Genomic DNA, 19141 nt, shown 5'->3' on the forward strand with positions numbered 1-19141 from the left:
ATTGTGTTGTAGTTTTGTGTCAGGAGCTAAACTGTGCTGAATTCAAAAGCTCGTGATTTATTTATGCTGAAACAAACCAAAGCCTCTTTCCCTGTAAGGGGTGAGACACTGGCTTTCTGAGGAACATCAAAACTTGAGCTCTGTGCTTGGCTGAGGTCTTTGGTCCTAAGCTGTGAGAGCAGGAAGCTTTGGGTCTGAGAACCAGTTGCGGGTGTTGCTGAAGAGCACTGTCACTGCTGCTCTTTGTTCTTGGGGTTTGATTCCAGAGCAGTCCTTAGCCACGTGTAATTGCTCTGCTGGTCTTTGATGTGTGCCCTTTTAGGCTGGCCCATATTTTAATGGGCTTGGAGGCTTTCTGGTGGTGATTCTGCCACTGTGAGCTTTCTGATTCAGGTAAAATGATCCATGTGGTAACTTACATGGAACAAAGTGATAGCAAGGAATGGAGGAAATTAAATCCACGCAAAGCAAAGTGCGAGGATATAGAAATTTTGTTTAACTTCAGGCAATATTTTAATATTTGAAGACTACTTTTGCACCTCAGTGTTTGAGCATTAATCCAACGAACCTCTGTGGCTGATCCCAGCACGGTTGGGTATCTGAGCTTTCCTTGCTGCTAGATCAAAAGCTTTTCTCAGTTGCCTGCTCCACTGTCCCTGCACTCTCCTGTCTTGTGTAATTTCATGAGGCTTCTGCTCACTGTTAGACTGGCAAATTGGGCTGATTGGGACGTGCTGGTGTCGCAATCCCGTGTTGTGACACTGCTGCGGGGTTAGGCTGGGCTGGCCGTGCCCCAGGACCAGCGTGGGGTTTGTTTACACCGCACTACGCCAGACACGGGGCGTGGAAAAGCACGGGGAGCTTGTTACTGAACTGAAGGGTATGCTGGGGAAAGGTGTCGGATTGAAACACTTGGGAAAGAGGAGAAATTAGCACTTCAAGACATATACACTCTACCAAAATAAAGTGCTAAATTGATCCTTGCCTGGATGATCTTTACAGCTGCTTGTGATCAAAGCCTGCTCCTCTACTCCTGCTGTCAGTGTGGGAGATGAGTTTGCTCTGTTTGAATGAAAGCAGTAGAGCCAAAGGGGTATTTAGTGTTTGATGCTTATTTTTAGTCTGTGTTTCAAGATCTTTGACTTAGGTGTTTTCAGAGATCTGTGTGTTATATAGAGGGTGCAATACAGAACTTCTACAGAAATGTTTTAATATGGATACTTCAAACAAAAGCATCTTTAAAAGTAAGAACTCTGCCCTACCTTTAAGACACATGTGTGTAATACCAGATAGACACATACAGTGTGCTGAACTTCTCAAAATGCCTACATTTTCCAGTAATTCCCACTGAAAGTCAGTGGATCTTAAAATGGTTTTGAAAGGGATATTTAAGTATCACACGTGATTTTGGAAATGAAATCGAATAACCACAGGCATGTTGTCATTCATGAGCAAACCTCATCCTTTCTTCCTCTTACGCTCTCCTTCAGTTGTTCTCTGAAACATGTTCCAGGACCATGAAGTGACTGCATTGGTAATTGGTTAGAAGTTGTCCTCCTGGCAGACTTCATGTTGTATTGGTGGCTGTGGGGAGGGCATTGACAGGAACAAAAGCAGGCTTTACTATTTCTGGTGTATTGTTCCTGGTTCAGCAGAATGCTGTGAGCTGTGCTGTGGCTGTGCCAGGTCTCCGTTGTTTGGCTGCACTGTTGGAAACCAGGTTGGGATGGTGCTTCCAGGTTGGAAGGCAGAACTGGAGGCTGAAAAAGCGTTTGAGTTTGGTTGTGCTTGGGAGTTTGTAAAGACCCGAGCCTTTGAGATAAGGGTATATTTGGATTTCTGGGAAATTTAATCACCCATTTTTATCACGGCAGTCTGTTTTGAGCCATGAATTCTGGGAATCTGTGCTGTAGAGTTCAAGGTGTGCAGCTGAACTTCACCTTTTGTTCCTTTCTTCAAATGCCTCTCAGTGCCAGTTCCAGCTTTTTAAAATCCTCTGTTGGCTCTGCTTCTCAGTACTGATCCAGCCTACACTGTTCTTCCTGCTTCTTGGAAGTCTTTGCTTTTGTTGCTCCTTATAGTACAGAAGATTCAGCATAGATTCATAAAATGCTCTGTGTCCCAAGGTTTCAGAGCGAAATATCAAGAGTTAGGTCAAACTCTTGTTTGGGGGAAAAGAATGTGACTGCAGCATACAGTGAGCTCTGATAGATAAAAGTCATTTTTGCGTGAACATAGGTGAAGGCAGGTATTAACTGAAGGAAGTCAATGGACTTTACTGTGCTGGCCTTAATTGTCAGCAAGTGGAGTGTATGTTCCAGGGCCCTGTTTTGTGTGATGTGCAGAAAGTGGTGACTGACATAACCATGAAATACTGCAGAGTTTTATTAACTTCCCTTTTGTGAGCTGTGGAAACCAGTGCTGTAATAGCGTGTGCTGCTTGGCCAAATGAAGGCAGGACTTTGAGTGTGCGCTGAGAGAGGAGTTGGAGCTTGGTTGTGCTGTCGGATGAGTTAGTTTTTATAATTAGTCAGCAGGTTTCTGAAAAGAAACGTTTGAGCATTGTAGCATGAAGTTTTATATAAGTATTTTTATGATTTTTGTTTTTCAGGAGTTTATAACATATTTAATCTCATTCATGAATCGAACTTCCTTTTTAAGTCATGGATGACAAGGCTTCTGTTGGAAAAATCAGTGTCTCTTCAGACTCGGTATCCACTCTTAACAGTGAAGATTTTGTCTTGGTTTCCAGGCAAGGGGATGAAACACCATCTACAAATAATGGTAGTGATGATGAAAAAACAGGACTGAAGGTAAGAACCGATAACCTGAGTTTGTTCCCTGTTCTTCTAAACCAAACTAACCACAGATAGCTTAAAGAGGGACTTCTTTATTGTGGAAAACTTGACGGAAGGGAGAACTTATTCAAGAACCAGTTTTGTCAGTAGTTTCTTCACTGCTGATGTCGGAGGTGGTAATTAGGTTTTGAGTAAGAGTTCTCTCCATCACGAGCTGTGGGTTTTTTCCCACTTTGCAGAACCCTTCCTGAAGTGCTTAGGATGAAGCAGACTGATTGTCAAGGACGTGGAACTGTGATTTTATCACAGCTTTCAGGTGGAAAGCAATATTAGCATACGTGGATTTGACCGTATCTGTTAATTCAAAGATACCTTGAAGTTTTCCCCAATGTGAAATGTTCTCTTTAAGAAACGTAGAAGAGTAGTTATAACTAACAACTTGGCATGAATCAGAGAACACGAGCTCTGTGTGAAAGGCTTGTGACAGCTGGAAGGGCACTGACATCTTCTTGCTTGTAAAAGTGCTGTTCTGAAAAGAGACCCTTGTCACCCTCTACTTTTTTTTTTTCTTTTTGCTACTTAAAGCAACGTTCATCCCAAGTTGTATTTCAGCAGTTTCTAAGAAAAGTGTCACAAGTAAGGTAATCACTCCAAATTCCATCACTTTAGTGTGTTGAAAACTGGATCTTCCCTAGAGTGAGTCGAGTTATTGTGTTCTTTGTGGGAGATGGAAGGAGATATTCTGCCATTGGAAGAAACTGATGTCTGTCTACAGCTGCATCTATGTCTTTAAAGATGATAAGAAATCCTGTGTTCTGCCTTGTTGGACTGGGTGTTCCTCTTTTCCTTTGAAGTAGTCGTTATAGAGACTTTATTGAACATTTCTTGATGCTTTTGCTCATCCTGCTTTTACCTCCCAACTGCTTTGTTTGTTTTTCTTGTGTTCCTTTGAGTCCTGGGCAAGACACGCTGTTACAGTGGCCCTTTTCCTTTATGCAAGACTTCAAATAAATTCTGTCAGTTAAGAGTCTCAAGACTGATCTTTTGCTTAATCTGGCAAAGAAGTTCACTTAGGTTTTATGGTTGTTGCAGAAGATGTCGCCTTGCATCACAGAATAGTCTAAAAAAGGTGAACATTTCTTGAGCACGGAGCCTGGTGATCTGTGAAATCTGCTGAAAGGCTGTAGCCTCGTGCTCGTCTTTCTCAATGCTGCAAATACCAGCGAGCATCAAGATCAGTATCGGCATCAATACTTAGGAATTCAGAGTAGTCTCATAGTGGTGCTTACCTTGAGGATGCTTCTGTGGCAGTGTCTGTAATCAGCTCCTGAGGATCCCAGGAGACAGACACTGTCAGCCAGATCCTCCGTTCTGTCCTGTTATCCCCAGCGAAAGTTTGGAAGCATGAAATGTCACAGTCTGCAACACTTCTTGCTCCACGTGGGAGCTGTTTGTATCACTGTTTGCTTCCAACGTGGTTTATGAAATGCTGCCTACAGGTGTGCTGTTTTTCTTGACGAGGAAGGAAGAGCACGAGCTCTGCTGCCTCCTGATCATCAGTTGTAAGATGTGCTGTTCTCTGATTTGGCACTGAATGCCACAGAGCTTTGCAGGTCTTAAGCTTCTTTATGAATTTGGTGCCAGGACTGAGCACAGGCCTTGAACAAAGTGATTCACCTTGGGCTTTTCAGTATTCCAGCGTGGAGGGCATGTGCTGTTGGTTATTGGCTGCAATCTGAGTGATTAATGGGAATTTTCTACCTTAAAAAAGCACTCAGTGTGCAGTCTAAATTCTCCCATAGAGGGACCTTCCTGTTAACCTCCTTCCTTCTGCTTAAGGAGGAGAAAACTTAGCAGAGGAAATGGGAGCACTTTTTAGCTGTTCTTAGGGACAAAAATTTGGGTGTATTGGTATTGTTCTACAAGAAAAGAGACATTCTGTCATAGCCTATGGCTTTGTTCTTGGCATTTTTTTCCCTCAGCTTGTAAGTAGCCGGTCAGTTGCCAGTGAAGTGGAGGTTGTCAGAGGTGTGTTAAGAGTGTTGTCACCGTGGTATCTGAAAGTGTTTCAGTAGTGCATGAAAAATTAATGTTAACAGTACATCGTGAGAGCTGAGGTTACGTATTTCATAGGAACAAATGAGAGGTTTTTTCAGGCAGAGGCAATTGCTTTGGTACTTTATAACTAAGTTAATTTGTATGTGTCGAACCCCATTTTCTTCCATGTGCCCTCTAAGAAAAGCAAAAACTGAGTTCAGGTTTTTGTTTGGACAGGTGTCTCGCTGGTGTTCTGTTTCTTTAGAAAAGCAGTTTGAGGGTGTTTCATTTGCTAATGAACACAGTCTGAGGATGGTGCTGGCAGCTCAGGTTTGTGTTTGCTGAAAGTGACAGGCTCTGATATTTGTACATCGGGCCTAAGGCTCTCGTTTCAAATTTGCTGATAATGGTGTAGTTCTAAGTAATACTACTGTGGACTGAGTTAATGTAAGTTTTTGTTTGGCACTTCTTTTCTTCCTCAAGTCCAGACAGAGGAATACTTCTTTTGGATATAATTAGGAACCATATTTTTCTTCAGTTGATCGTAATTCATAAATATGTTCTTGCTTTTTGTCAGTGCTGAAATCCTTGGTGCAGTTGAAAAAGGGGTTGTCAGTGAATATTTTCCTGAAACACAGTTTGCCAGCTGTCTCTGCTTTCCATTATTGTTCCTGTGTCCGCTCGTGCCCACTGGCAGTGGCACCAGGCTGGATTTAGGAAAGCTTTGCTCCTGGAGCAGAGTGTGGAGCAGCAGTTCTGAACTCCCCGGCACAGCGAGACCTCTCCCAGCAGAGGCCGGCAGCACGTGCGTCAGGAGAGGGGAATAAATCACAGTTCTGATAAATCCCCTGGTGTGCTAAAGGAAGTTTGCTACCTCCCAGTTCACGGTTAAGTAAAATCAGTTTTGAGTTTTGTGAGAAATGGAGAAAGCCGTGATTAGGGTAATGGTTTCTTTGCTCAGCCTCAAGCGTTTATCAGGTGCACCTGTTTATTGTTCCCTTCTGCCCTTGGTTTTGCCCCGTGCCGGCAGGCTGGCTCTGGTTTTGGGGCTGCAGTAGGGTTTCAGGCATGTTTACACCTTCATGTGCCCTGTTCCCATGATGTGGGGAATCCATAGGGTTGTTTAAGAAACTTTGGTTGACGTGAAATTACCCTTGGTTTGTGTTTTAGGCCTGGGTTTGCAGGCAGCTGGTTTGTTGCACTTGATTTTTGGGGCTATGAGAACAGCAGGGCTCCTCTACTCCAGAAGTGTGGTTATTGTGCCTTTTAAAATTCTTTTTTGAGGGTAGTCTGGGCTGAGAAGAAATAACTTTAAATTGCTTTTGAAATGGGGTTTTGATGATGATGTTTTAGAATATCTATGAGATGGGGTTTTTTTATTTTTACATGCCTGTTTTATGTGAACAGCTTGAATTTGTGTTTTACCTGTCACTACTGTTTTTGGGAAATTTTATTTTCAAGATCATAATTTATAGATGTAACATATGTTATTCATACCAATGATTTTACCAAAGAGTAGATCACCATTCAGTTTTTTGGATTTTAATCTTGATAGAATAGAACCTTTTTCATGTGCATTTTATATTGGTCCCATTACAACATGTAGTTCTCACAGGATGTGAATTTTTTACCTTCCTTTTCCAAGTCAGTCTGCTGACTATGAGGAAAGTTGTATCAGATGCAGTTTTTTACCAGAATGAATTTTAAAACTTCAGGTTTCATGGAGAACAGGTTCTGTAAATTAGAAGTTACTCTAGGTTTTTAATATATAGCCTTTAAAGGGGCTGACAGGACACTGTAATTACTTAATTCTATTTCGTTACAAAACATATAAACTCCATACAGTAAAGGAACATGGTGCATCTTCCATCATCATCATCATCTTTCTGATGAATGCCTGCGAAGACCTGAATAATAAACTTGATGCTTGAAAGCCTTCTGCCTTTGATGACCCCATGCTTGTGCAAGATTTTTCCACAATGAATCAGGCAGATTAATACCAAAATTGTTGGGAGAAAAATGGGAATGTGTGGATTTCTGTGACATAAGGTTACAGATGCCTCCCTCTGTGGGTGTACAGCAGAGTAAGGCAGTTCCCCTGTCCTGCTCCTGATCACAGCACAGGAGTGTATTTTAATCTGTACGAAAAGTGGCATTCTTTTTACCTCCATTCCAAGAGCATAAATGTCTCTTCTTGTTGTTGTTTAGATTCTGTAGCAAAACAGTCACTAGCTTATTGCGTTTTGGGGTAGCCGCACAATTTGGATTTTATTAGCTGGCGTGTAGCATCTTAAATCAGTGAATTTACAGAGGTAAGAATATGGCAGTGCTCCTAGGGTTGAGTAATGGTGTCAGCAGGAATAACCAGCAGCAGCTGAAGTGTTAGAATCAAGTACCTTTTGCTGGTGGCATCTGGTAAATGCTCTGTAAACTCGGTCACATCCCTATTAATTGCAGAGTAATGCACAAAGAGTTTGCTTAGTAGCAGTATCTGAGAGTTTCCTGAAATGAATGCCTTCATTCCCTTTCCACTTTAGAACTTATTTCACACTGTTGAGGTGGCTTCATGCTTTCATGTTGACTTCAGTGAGCTCAAAGTCAGGCTGCAGCTGAGCGTTAGGAAACAAAGCAATGCTGTTACCTCTCCTCAGCATGATGGCATAATCTTCTTCCAGATGCTTCTCTTCCTGTGAAACCTTGCTGTCTTGCCCATGAACCATGTAACATATTTAATTATATTCGTCCCTTTCTGGTACTAATCTGAGAATTGATATAGCCCATATTGTGGGCATCTGTAAGGTTCTCTGTCAAAGGTATGCTTTGTAGTTGGTGATTAAAGACTAGTTTGAAAGTAATCTCCTTGCTTTTTATGGTGCTAGAAAATTCCTGCTTTGAGCTTGTAGATTTGTTAGACCAGGGAGGATATAATCCATGCTGGTGAGCACTTGCACCCTGCAGTTTGTGTTTATGCTTGTAACTGGGTTAAATGTGTTGACTGCTGCTTTGGCTGGTAAATAAAAAGCCGTGTGAATGACCCTGTGCCTGAGGGGTGGTTTTTTGTTGTTTGAACAGTCTTTTCTTCTTTTTTGTGTCCCAACTGTGTGGCTCTCAGATTGTGGGGAATGGAAGCGAACAGCAGCTGCAGCGGGAGCTCGAAGACGTGCTGATGGATCCACCCATGGAAGATCAGTCCAGCGACCGGGATCATGGAGAAGAAGTCAGAACTGATGGAGATGGGGAAGAACCTGTTGTCCTTGAAGCGTCAGCATCCTCTACCATTAATCCAGTGTCGGTGGCAGGACTCCAGAAACCAGAAATGAGCTTGCCAGTGAAACCATCCCAAGGAGGTTAGAAAAGAAAAGGAGGGGGGGAATGCCTGGTCATATCTTATGAACTTGTTTTTATGTGGGGAAAGTGAAGAGAATTTAGGTACGGGTGTGGCCACTAGCCTTTCCCTATGTCACACATTATAATCACTTAGTGCAGTAAATTCCAGGTTACGTATGTAATGCAAGGGTTAATACCTGCTGAACTGTCCTGTCTTCTGAAAACACACCAGGCTGCTATATCAGCCCTGACATGTGTGCACAAATATTAAGCTTACTTGCCTGGCTGTATAAAATATAAGTACAGGGCTTTCCTACAGCGCTTTTTCTGTTCTTAGCCTCTTTTGTCTTCTGTTCAGTGGGGAGTCAGTGTCACACACTCCCCTTGTGGGTGCCTTGCCTTGTTTCTCACGTTGCCCCTGGTGTGGTGCCCTAGACTGTGAGGATTTGAGCCCGTTCACGCCGGTGACAGACGAGGACAGCGTGGTGTTCAGCAAGCTGACGTACCTGGGCTGCGCCTCGGTGAACGCCCCGCGCAGCGAGGTGGAGGCCCTGCGCATGATGTCCATCCTGCGTGGCCAGTGCCAGATCTCCCTGGATGTCACCCTGTCCGTGCCCAACGTCTCTGAGGGGACTGTCAGGTACTCTGGGGCTGGGCCTTCCTCTTAGCTGCTTTGGGAACCAAACAAGCTGATGGTTTAACTGGCAGGAGGCTTGCGCAACTTGGATTTTCTTCAGTGGGAGAAGGGGGTTTTATGGAGATCTGGGAAAATGATCCTTGGAGTTTGTTTACCAAACACTCTACCAAGAGGTACTGTGGTGATCCAAGCTGTCCCCAAAGCCATAGGGAGATTGGTTAGTGATGAATACTTTGGAAATAGCCTGGAAGTAGTTTGTAGAGCTAGAAAATATCCAAAATGTCTGATGCATGAGGTTTAACAGCAGTGGGTCTGATCACTGCCAAATATTAGTGTAACTTTCTGAAGACTAATCCCTGAAAACCATGGGGGAAGTATTGGTGGAAACATCTATGGCTTTGTGCTTTTTTGTGCTGTTCAAGTTAAATATCATTATTGTGGTCATGCTTTGCAGTAAATGACAGTCAGGAGCTAGCTTTTGTGGTGTACTTTCTCTAGGAGGCATGAAATTGTTAAAGCTTGCAAGTTATGTCTGCCTGAAATAATTCTTCTAAAGGTGCAAGCTTGCTTTTTTTTTTCCCCTCTCTCTATTTTAACAGACTTTTAGATCCTCAGACAAACACAGAAATAGCAAATTATCCAATCTATAAAATCCTTTTCTGTGTACGAGGGCACGATGGGACCCCTGAAAGTGATTGCTTTGCTTTCACTGAAAGCCACTACAATGCAGAACTCTTCAGGATTCATGTCTTCCGATGTGAAATCCAAGAGGCTGTAAGTGCAAGCTTTTTGTCGAATGGTGATTATGTACGTGTAAATGTTAATACTGAAATTTAAGTGAAGTTTTTCAGGCACTTCAGAAGTACTGTAATTCATCCATTAACAAACGTTAGTTGTGGGATAATGCACAGTTTACCCTTTATCCTAAGAAGCGTAGAAAAACGGTTAATTAGATGCTCAACCTGCATTATTTTCGTGCAATTAGTTGTGAGTTAGTGAGAATGCAGGTGGGTTTCAGCTGGCGTTTGTGCGCTCTGGCCGCAGGTGAGCCGAATCCTGTACAGCTTTGCCACTGCCTTCCGGCGCTCTGCCAAACAGACCCCGCTCTCGGCCACTGCCACCCCCCCGACCCCGGACAGCGACATCTTCACCTTCTCCGTGTCCCTGGAGATCAAAGAAGATGATGGGAAAGGTTATTTCAGGTACGGGTTCTTCTTTTGTGCGGCGTATGGTTCTGTTGGAAAGTGAGTGAGCGGGGAGTGTGAGGCTGAGGTGGTCTCTAATTCCCTTTTTGAAAGTTTCCTTTTCTAGTTTAAATGAATCCCAGACATAAGTATTTTTGGGAAATAATACAGTGACAGCCCTCTGAAGTAAGGAATCTTGGTTGTTGAACTGAACATTGGTGCTACCTGCAGTGAGTGCTTTGGTGCTGCACCAGTGTCTGATGCTGGGTTTGGTCTATGCAAGGAATGCAGATAAACGATCCCCTGAGATTTGTTTTTTCCTTTCCTGATGAATAACAGTGCAGTTCCCAAAGACAAGGACAGGCAATGCTTCAAACTCCGCCAGGGGATTGATAAGAAGATAGTGATTTATGTGCAACAGACGACGAATAAAGAACTTGCTATTGAAAGGTAATGTCATCAGATTTTAAAAGCTTCCTTATCTGTTTAATGTTAGTATTTTGCCTCTGAGGGAGCAGGTTAGGAATTACTCTGTGGATGCTCCATTTGTGGGATTTAGTGCCACACTTCTCTTGAGTGTGGTAAACCAGAGGGTGAAGTGGGACGTACCTGTGTGGGCCAGCAGTCCTTGTGAAAAGGCCAAATGGAGTAATAAAAAAGGTCCTTGTGTTTCATGTGATCCTTGTATCTACTGAAGGGTAAATTCTGTGCAAATGTGTAAAAATCCAAAAAAAAGTCACCTAAGGAAGGGCAGAAAAACTTCAGGCCAAGTGTATAAGGAACCCTTGTTAGCAGTGACTTTATTACACTGTTCTTTAAAACAAAGGCAGTGGAACAATTTCCAGGCTGCTGTAAACAGGGTAAAGCCACGTTGTAAATATGCTTCTGAAATCTTGCTCGACATTTTCGGTGTTGGCTTGATGTTGTTTTGCTGGACATGCTTGATGCTGCTTTCCAAGGTCAAGATTTGTTGATGTTTGTCAGTGGATTCATGGGCTGTTTGTGATGTCTGACATCAAATACTTAGATAAGAAATGTTAATGGTTTGTTTATGAGCGTGTCTAATTTTTGCAGTTAAATTTTTTTTTTCTTGCCTGGCTTTGCAGATGTTTTGGCCTTCTCCTTAGCCGTGGGAAAGACGTCCGGAGTGGCGACATGCACCTTTTGGATTTGGTAAGGATCTTTCCTAACAAAATTCAGGAGGAATTTTGGTTATGGTTGTGCATGATCTCAGGATGGACAGAGAGCACTTCTGCAGCTGTTGAGGGGAATTGGTGCTGGAGGTTCCACTGTTGGGGTGAGGCTCTGGGCAGCTGGGTTGAATCACTGCCTCTGCTGCTCAGTTAGAACGTGACCTGGTGCTTGGTCAAGGGACTTGCCCAGTTTTACAGTCATGGCTGTTCTCATTCAGGGCCCTGAAATAAGAAACACGGAGCCTTATTTTTAGACATGCTGCATATTAAAATACTGTGCTCAGGACATGGAAAGTTTTACAGCATAGTTATCAGTGTGAGAATTGAGGTCTGAGAGGCTTCAAATGTAACACTGAGAACTAGTGGGTGCTTTGTTCTTATGACTCACTTTTCTCTGTAAAGTAATGATAGAGATCACTTGACTTTACAAGTGTGAAGTGACAACTAATTTGCTAGTGTTTATGCAGTACATAGTGAGTACTCAAAAAGGTTTAATACTACATGAAGAGTTTTGCTTTCTAGCAGGCTTTAGATTGCCCAGAAAATACGCTTGTTAGGAAGACAGACAAGCTGAACATTAGATAAAATACTGGTTTGGTTCTTAATGACTGAATAACATATGTTGTATTCTCATCTACACCTCTGTGAGCTGAAATTGCTGTCAAATGGCCACCTCCAAAACTACTGGGCATGCCGGGTGCTAATAGAATAATTAATATTAATTGGCCTTTGTGTGTTATCAGCATGGACACCAAAGATTGCAGGGGAACTCTGTTATTTCCTTCAGAGGCGATCTCTGCTACAGGCTCTATCTCAGGGACTTGCCCTTTCCTTGCCGTTGCAGTCGCTCTTTCATGGTGCTGGCGCTACATAATGTAGAAACTTCTTTAATATGTAAAAAAATACATAAACTTCTCTTGTTTCCAGGAGTCCATGGGTAAAAGTTCTGATGGGAAATCATACGTGATCACTGGGAGCTGGAATCAAAAGTCTCCACATTTCCAGTTTGTAAATGAAGAAACACCAAAAGGTATGAACGCTCCCTAGGCAGGGAAATTACTTCCAAAGCGGGCATTGGATCAATTCTCTTTTCTCTTCAGAAGAATCCCACAAAAGACTTTCACAGGATGGGGTATATTCTCAGAAAGTAGGGTGCTAAATGCCATATAAAAATTTAAAAAAGACAAATAAAAGCAAACTGTGTTCAGTAATATGCTGTAGGAGCTGTGTCCTAGTAGGAGGCTCTGCAGGTGCTCTGTGCACCACTGAAGCTTTTTAAGAATCCCATTGAGAATTGCACTAAATGACTTCTGCAGGCACTTGCTTTGCTCAGTATCTTGTGGTCAGTTCAGATTTTTCCAAACCTAAGTTTTTGATTAAACATAAAGATTGCTATACCTGTGAAAATGAAAATAAACCACTGTCCCAACTGTCATCCAAAAGCAGCTGATATTGCACTGCTCTCTTGAGTCCTGAAAGAGACTGTCATTACTTCTTTTAAGATATCAGCTGAATTACCGTGTTTTCAATCTCTTGTCGCTGCTGTGTGCCAAAGGTTGGGAAGTTAATGGGAATTGACTGGGCAAAGTCATAAAAGTCAGCTGCTGGGCACAATCTGGTGCTGGAGTGGATGCCATCCTGCCTGAAGGACACAATTTATCATTCCCTGCCAGAGAGATCTCATAGGTCACTGAGCCCCGTTGCCTCCTGTTGGAGCTTTGGAGTGTGTAGTCAATTTTTGGAATGTCGCAGCTGAGATGGTCTTAAATGCCTTTAATATCATGGTATTAAACACTTAAGTAACTTCTAAACCCAAAAAGAATTGAAGTGTAATTAGGCTTGGTGGCAAGAGATCTGCACTGTGCAATTAAGTGCAGAGATCCTCTATAGTGTTTCATGAAGGCTTTGGATACATTTCAGTGGGATTTGAAAAAGCAGATTTTTTATTCTCATGAACAGGATCATTTTCTTGCCTTGAAGGCTGCAGTTTCCTTACTCTCTAGTGGATAGTAGACAGTGATCCAGTTTCCCTATTTTGAAACTTAGAGGGTTTTGAGATGTTAAATTAGGGGGAAAATCGGTTCTGAAAAGGAGAGTTCCCTTTGTTCTGCCATGTTACTGGGAAAGGGGTTATGGAATATTTTATTTGAACTATTTTTTTTCATATTGTGGCTTCATTTCCTCTCTCTAGATAAAGTGTTGTTCATGACCACTGCTGTGGATTTGGTGATAACTGAGGTGCAGGAGCCAGTTCGATTCATTCTGGAGACTAAAGTCAGAGTTTGCTCGCCTAATGAGAGGCTCTTCTGGCCCTTCAGCAAACGGAGCTCGACTGAAAATTTTTTCTTAAAATTGAAGCAGGTAATGCTTTAAAAAATTAAAGAAATAAAATTGACAATTAATACGCTGTTTCTCCCTGTGATGGCCAAAACCTTTACTAATATAGTGTTCATAATGCAACATTTTCCTCCTGCATCGAAGAGGTAAAATAAATGGGCTTCACTTTTAGGAAAGCTACCCTTTATTGTGCTGATTGTTGCTGGCTATCTGCAGTTCCATAAAGAGCCTGAAATAGCTTTTTTGATAGCTTTGATGAGTCTGCGAAGTTGCAGAGAGGATTGTGGATTTTCCAGCCAAACCGCAGCAAGAAAAGGAGCAGAGGATTTATCTGCAAACTGAGGCTATGCTGAGACTTGCTGCCTTAAGGGTATAGAGGGGTAATGCTGTAAAATTAGGGGTTAAGGAGAAATAAAAAAGTCTTTACCGTAATCCTGGTGACATAGTATCTGATATATCTCTAAACTTATTTTGTCATGCAAACGGAACATTTCTTTTAAAGTTTTTTTTAGGTGAGCAAACATCCACGTGAAATTCCAAAGGAAATTATTTTTTGCCGAAGTCTTGTTTTCCCCTTCTGCATGGTTGGAAACAGAGATTTCACACATACCCCAAGTTTGCCCTGGGGGAAAAAAATCCAAGCAACCACCAAAAATCCCTAGAACTTGTTAAAAAATTTTACTGTTTTTTCCAACTTACTTTTTTACCCATCTACTAATAATGGAAGCATTATTTCTGTCCAGAATATTCCTAATAACAGTACAAGGCAATAACTTAGTCTCAAAATAAGGCTGCTAAGTTGAAGGTCCAAGTCACTAAAGAGATCATGTACTTGAAGTAGCTGCTGTTCTTCTGCTCTAGAAGTTATTGTTCTGAAATGAAAGTCCTTTTTAAAGAACTGGAAGTGTATAAAAGCAAATAACAATGTGGATGTACGTGCTCTCTCTAGGCTTAGTGATTCTGGCTGCAGCCCAGAAAGCAAGCAGTGTTGGAGTCCTGATTTCTTGATAAGTGTTCTTATTTAAAGAGCTTTTCAGTTAAGCAAGAAGCTTTTCTTCAGTCTTTTTACTCTTGCCTTTAAGTGCTAACAAAGAATGGCATCTGGGTAGTAACAAAGATGAAGTTCACCAAGGATTCTTTTTCTATGTTAAAAACCCCACAGCCTTTCCTTCAAAATACAAGGTGGAAAAATTCTTCGTAGATGAGCTCAGCCTTTTTATATGGAATATTTTTGAGGTGGAACATGGAGATATTGAACAGTAGAGGCTGTTGGGCTATAAATATTCTACAGCCTCCAAAAGGTGCCTTTTCTGTTTGGCAGTTTAAAGGAAGCTTATCTTGCTGAGCTAATTCTGGAGCTTTTGTCTCACCAAATTCACAGACATTCTGACTTATCTTGGCCAATTCTCTTTTTCCACAGACACTGTTGGGTTATCCAACTTCCAGTGTTTACTAATGGAAGATTATCAAAACTCCTAGTGGAAGCAACAAATATAGAATGTACTGCCTGATAAGGCTGGAAGGGAAACCTGTTTCTGTGGAGTCATGATTAGCCTATTAAAATTACAGCTGAGTAGAATTGGCTTATCTTACTTTGGCAGTGTTCCTTTATTCGGAAATAGTGAAAGCAGAGGGATTTTATGTGCTCTGATTACATTTAGTGATTTAGTCAGTTTTGGTTTTGATGCATTTCTCTTCATTTTTAATGCTCCAAAGAATAAAATTGAGCACTGGGAGCTTAGTGTGGAGTATAATTATAAATCTTATTTCCCTCTTCTCTTCACCTTCTCTTTTCTGCTCTCTATTTTGATTCATTTAGGAAAAAGAACTCGAAGTCCTTATAATGTACTAGAATTTTAGAACAGCTTCACAAAGAAAAATCCTTCTTTAAAGGAAAGGAAGGTACCAAAGCATTGGAAATTACGGAGGAGCAGGGCCACACAGTAGGCTCAGCAATTTGTGTTCCTGCAGCCATGTATACACAGAGTTGGAAGCTTTGCCAAAGCCCATTACTGTGGGAAAATCATGGAATCCCAGACTGGTTTGGTTTGGAAGGGACCTTAAAGCTCATCTCATCTTGTTCAAATAAATATGAAGAATTTTTTTAAGACTACTTTTGCCACCGTCAGTATTCCCAGAAACCTTTTCCATTTTGACTCATTTTATAAACTCTCTTTGAAGAATAATTTGACATAATTTTAAAGGTTTTGCTTTCAATTTTCTGCCACTGTTTAAATAAAGGCCAAGTTGCTGCGTGTTGAGGAACCTTCATCTCTTAGACCACAGGTGCATTTATAGCTTTAAAAATCAGTGCATTTGTGTCCAGTTCATTTATGGTTGGAAAGATGAGCTGCCCGTGGGTGGCAGATCCAGGTGACACTTCTGCCTGTGGCAGGCACTTTGTGCCTTTGGGTGCAGCACACTCCCAGCCCATTTCATGGCAGCAGAAGCACTGACAGCCTGCACCTGGCATTAGGTGTGTTCCAGCTATGAAGAATGGGATAGAAGTTGTTCCTCAGCTCTGCTAGTCCAGAAAGAGAAGGCAGAGCCTTAAGAAGTGATCTGGCATTTGTGTAGCTTCCTCAGTAAAATCTTGTTTCCTAGATCAAGCAAAAGGACAGGAAGAACAACTCGGACACGTTGTATGAGGTTGTGTGCCTGGAAAGTGAGTCAGAGAGGGAGAGAAGGAAAACCACAGCCAGCCCCTCTCTCCGCCTGCCCCAGTCGGGGTCACAGGGCTCCATGATCCCATCTCCTCCTGAGGATGATGAAGAGGAAGGTAAGAAGCTCCTGTGCATTGTGAACTTTGAGGAAGGGCAGGTGGTGAATAACATGGTTATAAAAGATGTAGGGTCCTTTCCAGTCAGAATCTGCCTGATTGACAGAATTCCTTGCTGGAATACTGCAAGATTCAATACCCAGTGTCCTGGCATTCCTGGTCGGCCTCTCCCTCGTCTGGCACTTCAGTGTCCCTGCTTTCCTCAGCCCAGGCCTCCTGTGTGGTGTATTTGGGACAATGTGAAAAAGGGCTCCTAAAAACTGGGGATTGTCATGTAGCTTCTGCCCCTCCCCGAGCAGCTGTGAACTGGTTTGAGAGCAGAAAGGCAAATTGGTGTTATTTGGAAGTGTCAGTAGGCAGTGTTTTAGTGCAGAGTCAGGCATCTGTGAGAGATGAAACTACCAGGACCTGCCCAGCTTGAAACTTAATGCATTTTCAAGAACTTCTGCTTTTAAAAAATTCTTTTAAAGCAAACCATGACTACTTCTGAGTATAGAAACATGTGGTCTTATGGCTCTGAGCTGAAGTGGAGATAAATTGGGTTTCTGCTTTTCTACTTTTCCTGCTGGCCTTCCGTGTGGCCTTGGCTGAAGTGTCCCTTCTGTTCTCTTGGCAGACAATGATGAACCACTCTTGAGTGGTTCTGGAGATGTTTCCAAAGAGTGTGCAGAAAAAATTCTTGAAACGTGGGGAGAGCTGCTGTCCAAGTGGTAAGTGGCAAGATCACATTCTGAAAATTACAATTCTGAATACTCTCATTCTCTTTGTTCCTTCTGCTTGGAGTTTTTATTTCCAGAGGCCATTTGATATAAGATTAGTTTAGATTTAGTTCTCCATCCATCCCCACAACACCCCTTTTTCTCTGGCTTGATGTTTTCTGATTCCTTTAGAAGGTCTTCTAAATACTTTAATTTTTGATTGCATGCTTAAGGTATAGAAACTCACTTATGCTGTGCCTTTAGTTGGTTCTGTTTTAAAATGACTATTCTACCTATTTTCAGGTTCCTTGGGATTTTGTGTAGTGTAAAGAAAATGCAGCTCTTGCTTTGTCTGTTTTGCACAGATCACTTCCATTCCTCTTTGTAATTCTGACTGGGTTCACAGCCAATTTTTCCTGCAGCTGTCACATCTTAGTGACTGTAGCTTAAGAAATGGGAGATTTGGACTTGGATAGAGAAGATGTTTTTCCTCCCTTATCTAAAGGAAGGCTCCAGAGCCTGCCAAGCAGGAAGTACAAGAGCTCTGCTGTTTTTTCCCTGGAAAATGTCAGTGTACAAGAAGAGTACTTCTTGACAGTCCAATTGCTAATGCAACACAACCCTCCTCTAATGAGGGATTTTTTTATTCGTCTTGAAGTAGCCTGAGCAGTTCCAGAGTCGATGCTGATTGTTGTGAAATTCAGGGGTTTTGTTTGGTTTTATTTTTTCCCCACAAAGGGGGATGATGGGCAGCATGAGATTGAGCTCAAATAGGGTTTATTATGACTCTGGCTATAATTGTGGCCTTTTGCTTCCTGAAGTCAACGAGAGCAGGGCGAGGGCTGTACAGCGAGTCAAAGGTTGAGGGGGGTATTGGATCTAAGGAGTAGGAGAGCAGAGGTTGGAGTCAGTTATGCAGCTTAAATGAGAAAAAGTATTTATGTGACCACTTAGACGGGAATCTCTTTAAATTAAGATTATAACTGTTGAGTATTTTCTGCAGTTATTGTTTATTTGAATGAGTAGTTTTCCTTCCAGTTTGATTTTGCACTAAGTGGACACATTTGTAAGAGGGGAAGGCTGTGGTAAAATGATACATGATCCCTTTTCCCTCTCCTAGACTGGGAGAAACATCTTTCCCAGATGAGCTTTCTGCATCTGCTGCTGTGAGAAAGTTTCTTTCAAGTTGAATTTTTTTGTAACTCTTCCAAGGGCTCAGAGATAATTAAGCCACCTGACTCCCATTGGAAATGTTTTGGCAGCTCTAAGAGGATATGAAATGCTTCTGTGCTAATGCTGGCAACAACTTGAATATGTGTTAAAGGGCTTTCCTTCTTAACTAAAAACGTGTATTTGGAAGCAATGATCCTCTAGCTTTTAACATAAGAGGATTGAAAAATCCTAAAAATCAGACTTCAGGTAGTTCCATGCTAGTTTTTTAGAATTGTGTAATTAGATTTGTATAGTAATTAAATATTTGGTATTTTGTGATACCAAAGAATATTTGGCTGATGTTTCATAACTGCTGAGTCACACAATTTTCTCATTTCAGAAATAGTTTGCAAGAATCCAGTAGTGTGTAGCCTTTAGTCTACAGCCTTCATGACTGTGTTCATTGGAACTACTGTTGTACTCCCTCTGATCTGAGATTAAGGCAAAGCAGTTTTATAGGTCTTCACAAAAACATTGAGTATTTTGTGTATAGGAAGTATTTTATATAAAAATACTTGCATATTATAAAAGCATAATAAATGCTCTATAAATATGGCTATAGGTGTGACTATATATGGATATAAATGTAGCCACTATATAAATATTGTTTTTATTTTAGTTGATTTCTTTTAGAGAAAGCACAGTGAAGGAGGACGTGATGGTCCTGGGTTCTGTGCAGTAAATACTGATTTAAATGTTTCTCTTGTAATTCTCTAGATTATTGTGTCAGAACACCGTAGACTTGAGAAAGGCAATAGGGAGTACCAGTCTGTGTAAAATTATCATCCACGTATCTGTTAGACTGTTACAAACATTAATAAATGCCAGTTTATCAAGAACATAATGCAATTGATGTGACACAAGTTCATTTTTCTGCCTGGCTTTGTCTGTCAGTTCTCTTGATCATTTTATCCAGAAGTTTGTTTTTCAGTAACTGCA

At 41.7% G+C, this 19141-nt stretch overlaps 1 protein-coding gene across 1 annotated transcript in view; it reads left to right on the plus strand.

The window, feature by feature from the left end:
• RABGAP1 (RAB GTPase activating protein 1) overlaps nt 1–19141 on the plus strand; it is a 63445-nt gene that overhangs the window by 3833 nt on the left and 40471 nt on the right. The window contains exons 2-12 of the mRNA XM_066201362.1: nt 2612–2813; nt 7948–8182; nt 8598–8802; nt 9399–9573; nt 9844–10001; nt 10323–10433; nt 11090–11156; nt 12104–12206; nt 13368–13537; nt 16118–16292; nt 16909–17002. Coding sequence (XP_066057459.1) covers nt 2664–2813; nt 7948–8182; nt 8598–8802; nt 9399–9573; nt 9844–10001; nt 10323–10433; nt 11090–11156; nt 12104–12206; nt 13368–13537; nt 16118–16292; nt 16909–17002 — 1643 coding nt within the window. The 5' untranslated portion in view covers nt 2612–2663. The remainder of the gene's footprint in view (nt 1–2611; nt 2814–7947; nt 8183–8597; nt 8803–9398; nt 9574–9843; nt 10002–10322; nt 10434–11089; nt 11157–12103; nt 12207–13367; nt 13538–16117; nt 16293–16908; nt 17003–19141) is intronic.

This window comes from Chamaea fasciata, unplaced genomic scaffold, assembly GCF_029207755.1.
Source record: "Chamaea fasciata isolate MVZ Bird 193981 ecotype frontalis unplaced genomic scaffold, bChaFas1.0.hap1 SCAF_20, whole genome shotgun sequence".
NCBI classification, from domain to species: domain Eukaryota; kingdom Metazoa; phylum Chordata; class Aves; order Passeriformes; family Sylviidae; genus Chamaea; species Chamaea fasciata.